This window comes from Tursiops truncatus, chromosome 2, assembly GCF_011762595.2.
Source record: "Tursiops truncatus isolate mTurTru1 chromosome 2, mTurTru1.mat.Y, whole genome shotgun sequence".
Taxonomy (NCBI): Eukaryota; Metazoa; Chordata; class Mammalia; order Artiodactyla; family Delphinidae; genus Tursiops; species Tursiops truncatus.
This window is the reverse complement of record NC_047035.1, coordinates 41,836,093-41,846,833: the sequence shown is the minus strand read 5'-3', so window position 1 is coordinate 41,846,833 and position 10,741 is coordinate 41,836,093. Positions and strand designations below refer to the sequence as shown.

Sequence of the window (10,741 nt, the reverse complement as noted above, 5' to 3'; positions counted from 1 at the left end):
TCCCATTAGCTTTCACAAATTAGAGAAGCAGTACCGTGCAGTGGTTAAGATGACACTTCTGGCACCAGTCTGCTAGGGACAAATCTTACATCTAGAACTTACTTCCTGTGTGATCTTAGACAAATCACGTAGTCCCTGTGCGCTTCAGGTTTTTTTTTTTTTTGCGGTACACGGGCCTCTCACTGTTGTGGCCTCTCCCGTTGCGGAGCGCAGGCTCCAGACGCGCAGGCTCAACAGCCATGGCTCACGGGCCCAGCCGCTCCGCAGCATGTGGGATCTTCCCGGACAGGGGCACGAACCCGTGTCCCCTGCATCAGCAGGTGGACTCTCAACCACTGCGCCACCAGGGAAGCCCTGCTTCAGTTTTTTCATCTATAAAATGGGTGGTGTGATAGTAATAGCATCCCCCCACCCACCCACTACTTAGAGGGTTGCTTTGAGGATTAAATGAGCTAATGTATGTACTATGCTGAGTATGACTTGTTATTGTAATTTAAATGAAATACTCAAGCTGGGAGCAGAATGAGATATGAAGGATTACATTCTGGCCTTTATGTCTAAACAATATTTAATACATCCCAATATTGCACAGCTTCTCTTTCTCCTTTTCCCACAAAGCCATGAGGAAAGGTCTAAGTCTTATATTTATTTGAGTCATTCTTTCACATCTTTTATTCAAGGCGCTAATTTTTGTCTCTAAGTATTTACAACTGGACCAGATTTGTTCCCGGCCTTTATCTGCATGTCTTTTGCTTCCAAATCCATCTCTTCTTTGCTAACCACTTCTGAAAATGCTGCACCTTTTCTTCCTTACAGGTAAACTAAAGAGTCCTGATTATGGCCCATTTTTATAAAGCACAAAGTCTTCGATTAGTCTGTATGCCCTCTTAAGGCAGGTAATGTGATTTCTACCCGTTAGTAGCCTTAGTGCCCAGGAAGTTGTTCTACATAAAGTACGAAATAAAACCAGTAGATGGTGATGATGTTGATGGTGGTGGTGATGATGATGATGATGATAGTACCACAACTTCTCATCCTTAGTTTCTCTATCTATTGATCTTTATGGGGGCAACAGAGGGTAGAGAAGGGAATATGGGGTTCTGAGGTTCAAGTCCTAGTTCTATCACTGACCAGTTGTATAGCCTCAAATTTAAAGACAAACACAACACTGTAAATTGTTCAGTAACTTACTAGCTACTTTCTCTCTCTCCCCTCACATTCTTACCCACCATTACTCTTAGAACCACTAACAGAACAATCTCCTTCCCAAGGCACCCCCTTCCTAAAACTTCCTACGCCTGCCTACCAAGAGTCAGGTTGGGGATTCATTTTTCTGCCTACAGTCCTTCATGCCACCACCTTGTCACTCCCAATCTCATGGATTTCCCCCTCACTCATGAAGCAGGTTTATTTCATGTTACGTTTATTTTTAAATGTCTTCCTTCAATTCTTCTTCTCAGACAATACCCTATTTTGCAACATGCTTGCCTCCTTCCCCTAAGAGCTCTAACTCTTTTTCTGCCTCTATTCACAGTTGCTGAATTTCTGTGCTATGATACCTTTCAGAATTGGAAGACTTTATCATTTTCCCCGAAATATCAGACATGACTTCCATTTTCTCAAAATGTGAAAGATACACAACCTTTTTGCCTTTAACAGGATATCTGTTCAACGTGAGCTCAGCTGCACTGTCTGTAAATGTTTTATAATAAGTGCTAAAGAGGAGACATGATCTCGTCTACTCTGTACTACACTCAGTGTAGGAAGATGTATAAAGATAATTCATAAACTTCTGATTGTGTGATGCCTTGAGAAAGCGAAAAAATTAAAACATCTTTAGCTCTGACAAGAATCATATATATACAGATGGCCAAGAAGCACATGAAAAGCTGCTCAACTTCACTAATTATTAGAGAAATGCAAATCAAAACTACAATGAGGTATCACCTCACACCAGTTAGAATGGGCATCATCGGAAAATCTACAAACAACAAATGCTGGAGAGGGTGTGGAGAAAAGGGAACCCTCTTGCACTGTTGGTGGGAATGTAAATTGATACAGTCACCATGGAGACCAGTATGGAGGTTCCTTAAAAAACTAAAAATAGAATTACCATATGATCCAGCAATCCCACTACTGGGCATATACCCACAGAAAACCATAATTCAAAAAGACACATGCACCCCAATGTTCATTGCAGCACTATTTACAATAGCCAGGACATGGTAGCAACCTATATGCCCATCGACAGATGAATGGATAAAGAAGATGTGGTACATATATACAATGGAATATTACTCAGCCATAAAAAGGGATGAAATTTGGTCATTTGTAGAGATGTGGATGGATCTAGAGACTGTCATACAGAGTGAAATAAGTCAGAAAGAGAAAAACAAATATCGTATGTTAACACATATGTATGGAACCTAGAAAAATGGTAGAGATGAACCAGTTTACAGGGCAGAAATTGAGACACAGATGTAGGGAACAAACGTATGGACACCAAGGGGGGAAAGTGGCGGGGGGGTGGGGGTGAGGGTGGTAGTGGGATGAATTGGGAGATTGGGATTGACGTGTATACACTGCTGTGGATAAAATGGATGACTAATAAGAACCTGCTGTATAAAAAAAAAATCATATATTTCCATCTTTGATTACAAAATAATGACATACACCCTTCTGTCACACAAAAAAATTAAATACTAATGAAGATCTTTAAATACAAGAAAAAAAGGTGGCCATTTCACATTAAAATCTTTATATGAGAGCAGAGGTTTCATATCTAGTTTAAAGTACTTATTCAATTAAGGCTGTGAAATACTGAAGAAAAGAGGGGCAAGATGGAAGAAAGGAAAGAGGAAGAAAACACAAAAACATCTTGTAAAATTCTGAGTAAATGACTCTACGTACAGTGGCATTTAATGTGAGAAATTTTACCTACACAAATCCCGAATTGTGCTTTCAAATATTTTAAAACAGCATCTTTGTTTTGCACCTTTCTGAAGGTATTTCTGGCTTGATTAAACTACCTCTCTGACTTTACCGCTAAGTTATGAGTACTCTATTATATATAATAATCCCACAGCCATTCTCCTTTCAAATAAAGATCACATTATTTTATATGTCATGTCTATTAAGCAACTATTTTTTTAAAACATATGTACCCAAACTTCCAAATGTAGAAGAACATGATTTTCCTGGAGAGCTTTATGCTTATTCCAAGAATGCATCCACTTCTCAAAATATTTTTTGAATTCCTCTTTGGAATCACCTTTGGTCAGATGAAAGCTACCTAGGATAGCCAAGCTTATTACTTTTATAGAGCTCTCATACATGTATATATGCATTACTCACAAAATTCAATCAACTTGACTTCAAATTACATTTTTGGCTGCATCCAAAAATCAAATTTACCTCAAATGCAAAGATTTTCTACTATGAAAATTATTTTTTAAGAATGTGAAAGCTTTCTGAGAGCGGCACCCCTAAATCATTAGAAACAAAAGTAGCAGGTTAGAGTAAGGTTTAAGTCTCAAAGTTTCCAAGGCAGATAATTTTGGGGGTTAGATGGGGGACATTCATTTCTAAGTATAATCTTGAAATACTTTAAAAAATAGCCACATTTCTTTATGTTCATACTTCTCTTTGCCCCTCAAATGGTTGGATTTTATAGTAATAAACCACTTTTAGTAATAAACCATTTTTTCAAAATCCTAAAATGGTTTTAAACGGGATATGAATTTAAAATTTCTCACAAAGATTATGGGGGTGGGGGTGGGGAGGAAATGCACCAAAGTGTGTAAGGATAAAAATTTTTGACTCCTAACCTAAGCACCCAAGGCATGTGTCAGAGGTGCAAGTTCTAGAAATCTGAAGTTCTGCTGAATGCTGGTGATTTAGAGGGGCCTTCGAGCAATTCTTAAGGTCTTCATTCTTTCCTGAAAGTCTATGTATATGAACCAGTTGGATTCAATGAATTTTTTTGTTTGTTTCCCACTGTGATTCCTGTAATATGAGCTTTTCAGTAACTGGGAATTTTATTTTTGTCATTTTTAGCACTTACAGTTCACAATGCTTGGTTGTGTGGTTAAACATCGTTTTAAGTTTTGCACTTTACATTCCTTTCAGCGCTTCTGAAGGAAAGGACACTGTTTTGTATGTTGTTTGGGGGAAGTGGTAAGCCTCCCCCTCTGCCCCTTTTGTAAATGTTTGGCTTTATTAAGCACACGATTCTCCCCGGAATCCTGTATTGTTCATCGAAGCGGGTGAAAATTTGTCTTCACAAGCTCTGCATCCCAACCCTTCTTGGAGGCTGGTATCCCCCGCTTCGGATTTAGGCTGTTTAGCTGCTGCTGTCGCAGGATCTGGTGGCCCCTCCGGGCAGAAAAGCACAACTGGATTTTTGCGAGCCCGCATGGCCACGTCTCCTCCCACCACGCTGGTCGGGCTGGAAGAGGACATCCTGCTGCAGGCCCCCAGGTGGTTGCTATAGCGGTTTCGAAGGGGATTGCGGCTTCTAGCCGGCAGAGCCGGGCCCTGGTTGGGCAGGAAAACGTCCATGTTCCTAGTCCGGTAGCTCTCTTCCCGGTTGCGCCCTGGGAGCATCGAAATGTTTGGGTTGCGAATGGCATAGATGACAGGGTTGATGGCCCCATTGGCCCAGGTCAGCCATACGGCCACCACGTTGAGGAGCGAGGGAGCCTGCGTGGCTTGGGCCTGCCGGGCCGCGGTCAGCAGCACCAGGAAGCAGTAGGGCCCCCAGCAGCAGATGACGAAGACAATCATGATGAGCACTGTGGTGGCCGCACGCACGTCGCTGAAGAAGCGCAGCACGCGCGCGTAGGTGGTCAGGGGCCGCACGCGCAAGTCCGACAGGCGCACGGTCCTGCAGACATGGTAGTGGTAGAAGCACATGAGCAGGAAGGGCAGCAGGTGGCAAGCCACCACCAACCCAACACTGTAGGCCGCGCCCAGTTGCGCGGGGTCTCGGGACGTCCGGTACAGACAGCCGTGGAAGCTCTGCGCCGCCGGGGACTCCCAGGTAGCACGGAGCAGCTTCCAGGGCAAGAGGAAGCTGCAGCGCGCGGCGGCGCCCGATCTTCTCCCGCGTCGGCCGCACGGTGGCGCAGTAGCGGTCCAGCGAGATGAGGGCTACGCTGAGTGTGGACACGATGCCGAAGCACGAGCTAAGAAATGGCTGGCGGCGCCAGGGCCCCGCGGCGGCGGCGGGCGCCGGGCCCTCGGGCGGCGTGAAGAGGTCCAGGAAGGCGGCTGGCAGGCAGAGAAGCGCCGTGAGCAGATCCGACAGAGACAGGACAGGGTGAACGCGTTGGTGAGGGTGCGGAGCTACCGGTGCTTCACGATCACCCCTATCACCGCGCAGTTGCCCAGGCTAGACAGCAGGAAGATGAGCAGGAGGTCGAGCGCCTGGGCCGTCCCCGCCGCCCCCTGAGATAGCAGCGGCGCCGCCGCGGGGCCCAGCGGTGGCCTCTCCGCCGCGCCGTGCCCGCCGAGGCCGCCGCCAGCCGAGGCGCCAGTGTTGTCGCTCCCGCTCCCGCCGCTCTGGTTCCCCAGCGCCGCGGCCGACGCGGTGCTGAAGGAGAGCACGGCCGTCGCCGTCGCCGCAGAGGAAGTCCGGCCAGGCGTGCCGGCCGCGGATGGGGCGCCGGGGTGTGGGCTGCCCGACAGGGTTGTGCTCACTGTTGGGCGCACCGGCGGCAGCTTCTCCATGGGGCCCCGCGGCGGCCGCAGGTCTGCTCATCCCGCACCGGGGGAGGCGCCCGCAAGCCCGAGATGGCTCGGGGCCGGGGTCAGGGGCCTCTGCCTGGAGTTGCGCTCGGCCGGAGGGTTGACCGTAGCCCGCGACCCGCGGAGCTTTTGACGTGCGTTCCAGGTGTTGCCAAGGAAACCGCGTGTTTACGCGAGAGCGCGGGGCGGGACGCCGGCCGAGTACCCCCCAGAAAAGCCGGTCCAGGATGTCACCTCTCCCCGAGGTTATGCGGCCAGGGAGGTGGGCTTCAAAGAGTGCCAGGTCGACCCCCTCAGGGACCACTGCCCAGCCAGATCAGATAAAGCGGGACTGGTCCTCACACAGATGGCCAAATTCAACAAGGGTTCACTCTCAAGCTCTCTTGGATACACATGTCCTACAGAGAGGCGGGGGGCGGGGGGGGGGGGGTTGCTTTGCTTCCTGTGGGTGTTTCTGGCATCTACAGGTAGGAAAGGAATCTAGAACCTGAAGTGGAAAACAATCTAAATTCGGAGATCTTAAACCTGAGGGAGCAGAAAAACTTAAACCAGGTGTTCTCAAACTTGAGCATGCAACAGAAGCACCTAGGGCTTGTTAAAACACAGTTGACTGGGCCCAGCCCCAGATGTTCAGATTCAGTAGATCTGGGGTCTTGTCCGAGAATTTGCATTTCTAACAAGTTGCTGGGTGGTGATGATATTGCTGGTCCAAGGACCACACTTTGAGAACCACTGATGTAGTCAGCTTATTCAAATGCACATTGGCTGGCTGACTCCCAGGAGTACTGAGGATGGGCCCATGAATCTAAACGCCAAAGGTGATTCTGATACAGGTGCTTTGAGGAGCTAGGATATGGATCCTGGAGGCAGGATGTCACCTTGTTTTCAAGGACCTGGACCCCAGGACCATTACTCTCTCACACGTGTCAGGGAAGAGGGGAGAGTCACTGGTTCCTTGCCCTGCTGGCAGCCTTCATCAGTTCTCTGGAATGTGGTATGTTTTGAGTTTAAGGTGCTGCCAAGCAGTCGCCACAGACGCAGCTCCAGGTATCTGGCGGGAAGATACAGGAACAGGAAGGGCCTGCCTGCCCAGGGAAGCTGCATCTCAAGTTTCTGGGCATGGCCTCTAATGAGGGAAAGTGTGATAAACCCTTGGGTTCTCTAAAGCAGTGGTCTGCAAAGTGTGGACCCTGGACCAGCAGCATCAGCATGACCTGGGAACTTGTTAGAAATGCAGATTCTCAGGCCACACCCCAAATCTACTGAATCTGAAACTCTGGGGATGGAGCCCAGCCACGAGCCCTGCAAGTGATTCTGATGCTCGTTTGAGAAACGCTGATCTCAAGAATGACTAGTATACTTTCAGGTCTTAGAATCAACAATATTCGTGTTTTGGGCACTTATTTTAGTGAGGAAAAATATCCTACTGGAAATTACAGTATAAGTAAAATTCATTTAAGGTGGTAAATAAGACTGGGTTTCTCGGTCTCAGCATTATTGACATTTTGAGCCAGGTAATTCTCTGTTGTGGAGGCTATCCTAGGCACTGTAGGATGTTTAACAGTAACCCTAGCCTCTACCCACGAGATGGCAGTAGTGACAACTAAAAATGTCTTCAGACATTGCCAAATGTTCAGGGGGACGGGGCGGGGGGGGGGGCAACCTCAGCTGAAAACCACTGAACTAAGCCAAAAATATACAACAGATTAGTTTATTTAGGTTTTCAGAAACAACAAATAAGGATCCTAGCCCAAAGACCTTAGTTTTAGGCAAACAATGTCATAAATGTTTAAAAATATAAGGACTGTAGGAAGAGAATCTGGCAACTGGGAGACCAGTTAAGAAAAGGCATCGTGGGACTTCCCTGGTGGCGCAGTGGTTGGGAGTCCGCCTGCCATTGCAGCGGACACGGGTTCGAGCCCTGGTCCGGGAGGATCCCACATGCTGTGGAGCAACTAAGCCCGTGCACCACAACTCTGGAGCCCACGAGCCACAGCTGCTGAGCCCACGTGCCACAACTGCTGAGGCCCGCGTGCCTAGCGCCTGTGCTCTGCAACGAGAAGCCACCGCAATGAGAAGCCTGCGCACCACAACGAAGAGTGGCCCCCACTCCTCACAGCTAGAGAAAGCCCGCGTGCAGTGGTGAAGACCCAACACAGCCAAAAGTAGATGAATAAAAATAAATGAATAAATAGATTTGGAAAAAAAAAAGAAAAGGCATTATAATAGCCCAGGGGAGAAATGAAAGAGTCTGAACTAAGGCATTTACAGTGAAGAAGGAGGCAGTATATGGATTAGAGTCTTTGGATATAAACAACACATTGAGGGCACTGTCTCGTTTAAGCAAAAGCAGAATTTACTGGAAGGATAGGGGGAGTTCAAAAGGACAGTCTAACAGCCAACCCCAAGAACAAGAGAAGTCAGGGCAGCTCTACAGGTAGAGACAGCAGAAAGGAACTGAGGGTGATCTCTTTAGGGCTCTATAGGAATAAGTCTGCTTCAACCATTTTTCAGAGCTTATGTCATTTCTCTCAAGATCCCAGGTCTTAGAGGAGACAGTCTGATTGGAGTACCCCTTGTCTGGCAGCCCCATCAAGGCTATGTGCAGGGGACGGATGGTTTCCCAAAGGAAAAGGAGAGTGTTGTTGATAAAAGAAGGGGAAAGGAATGATGCCGGCCAAATCCACAGACATCCACCTCAGAGCATCAACAGACAGGACAAAAGAGCATGAAAAAGGAGCCAAGGATAGATCCCAGGTTCCTGGCTCGATGGATGGTGGTACCATTGATCAAATTAGGGAATATGGGAGGAGGGGCACATTCTAGGGGCAGATGAGTCTGCTTTGTCCACCAAGTAGTGAATCTGCAGTATGGCTCTGGAGCTTAGGATTTAGAGACTTGGGAGATGTCAGCCTCTCTGCAAGAGAGAAAAATGTGGGCATGAATATGACTTAGGAACAGAGTATTGAGTGAAGAGAGACAGGAACCATAGGTGGAATGCTAGGGAGTAGCAAAAATTAAGAAGCAGGTAAAGGGAGAAAAGCTAAGCAGGTGAGTGATGTATTTGATGAGGCATATCTGGCCAACTGAGAAAGCAGCTGTCCTGTGTTTTGGGGTGCTTTGTTTTACTTTTGCTTTTCAGAAAAGAGGAGAATGTAAGTTTCCAGCCTCTTCTCAGAAAAGTTGCTGTGATGATGAGGTCAGCTCTATTCTTTACCTTCAGGTAGGGAGGTAGCAGGCTTCTTATGTATCTCAGAGCTAAGAGGAGAAGTTTCCAGGTAGGGGAGACTCACCTGTAAAGCCTGGGCCCAAAAAGGGAATTAAAATCAATTGGTTAAAACTGCAGTCCTCCTACCAGCAGTACCAGCATCAGCTGGGAACTTGTTAGAAATGCCCCACCCCATGCCTAGGAAATGAGAATCTGCATTCTAAGATCCCTGGGTAATTCACACCTACACTGAAGTATGAGAGGCATTGTCCTAAGGAGGGATGGTATGGAAATTGTGGAATTTGAGGGACGAAGAGGAGGGCGCCCCAACTCTTACAGAGTCTAGAGGACCTGGAGCAAAGATTTGCAAGTGCATGGTGAAGAGGAGATGGACCTGGGCCCACACAACTGCAGCACCCGATGGGTACTAATGGGGCCCGAGTACTAACCTATGGTCTTGAGAACCTCAGTGGATGGCTCTGTGTCTGAGCTCTGCACCAAGGGAGTAGAGGTTGGTGCTCTAAAATGTACCACACTTGCCTGCAAGAAGCAAGGAGCAGCATCCACCATGGATTGCATAAACCCTTGGGTGACCATTAAATCTGGCCGTTAGATCAAGCATAGTTTCAATGAGTAATGAGGTCGAAACCAGATTGCAATAGTTGAGTAGCAAATGGAAGATGAGAAAATGTACCCAATGAGAAGAGAGTAAGGAATCTAGGAGCTTGACTGCAAAGGGAAGGAAATAAGGGTGACAGACAGCAGGCTGAAGAGGGAAGGTGGACAAGGGGTGTTTGTTTCATTTTGCTTATGATGATACTCGGTAAGACCTTAGAGGAAGGAACCAATGAGGGGAAGGAGGTTGCTTGAAAGAGGTTAGTGATGAGACAAAACCCTTAGCAAGGATGGGAAGGGATAGATGTGAGCAGTATTCAGAAGGTAGAATCAACAGGACTTAGTGACTGATTAGACACTTGGAGGTGAGAGGAACAGCAGTTGATTTCCCTAGTGGTTTTGACTCCACGGGAGACACGGTGAAATACAGAAGGAATGAATATTATTGCAAGGGTTTGGCTCTGGTTTGGATTAGAATTTAGGAAGATTTAGGCAGTATCTATTTTTCAATGTTCAACAAACATAACATTTTTGTTAAAGTATTATCATAGAACAAGTTCTGGCTGTCCTGTCTTAGAGGCAGAGGAAGTGTAGCAGGAAAATACTGGACTTGGGGTCAGAAGCCCTAGACTGACAGCCTTAAATGCGACCTGAGGGAGTTAGTTGACACTTCTGGCTTGCATTTCTCTCATATTCATGAATGAGACAAAGGCAGTGGCATACCATGGGTGGGCGGAGGGAGTGCCAGCCTGGGTGCAGTTGATCAGGGGGTGCACTGTCTGTAGAGAATTTTGAAACAATAATAAAACTGACTAAATGTCAGTCCGCATTTTTGTTATCACCATGTGCTAAGAATTCTAAAGAATGTCAGTGATGAAATACTCCCCACCCTCGGTGGCCATAGAATAATAATCAAATTTCACAGTGTACCTCGTTAGAGCAGGGGAGATGTGTGTGCACATTACAAAATGCTATAAACTTCTAAACAATCTATGTGTCTTTTTTTCTTCAAATTAATGTGACTTGTGAAATTTAGAGAGCAAATAGTGGTTCTATTTCTATTAAAATAAAGTACAGCATATCTCCCTAATCTGTAGGAAATTTCTTGGTCATATTTAGTGTTATTTTTTGGAGGTAAGGGAATTTTTTACCACAGATTTTAAGAGATAA

At 46.7% G+C, this 10,741-nt stretch overlaps 1 protein-coding gene across 1 annotated transcript; it reads right to left on the bottom strand.

The window, feature by feature from the left end:
- Positions 1–2,742: 2,742 nt before the first annotated feature.
- Positions 2,743–7,429, bottom strand: GPR135 (G protein-coupled receptor 135). Its single transcript, XM_019924230.3, is given in 3 exon segments — positions 2,743–5,074; positions 5,076–5,316; positions 5,319–7,429. Coding segments are annotated over 3 exon segments (1,509 nt in total). The 5' UTR covers positions 5,731–7,429; the 3' UTR covers positions 2,743–4,218.
- Positions 7,430–10,741: the final 3,312 nt, after the last annotated feature.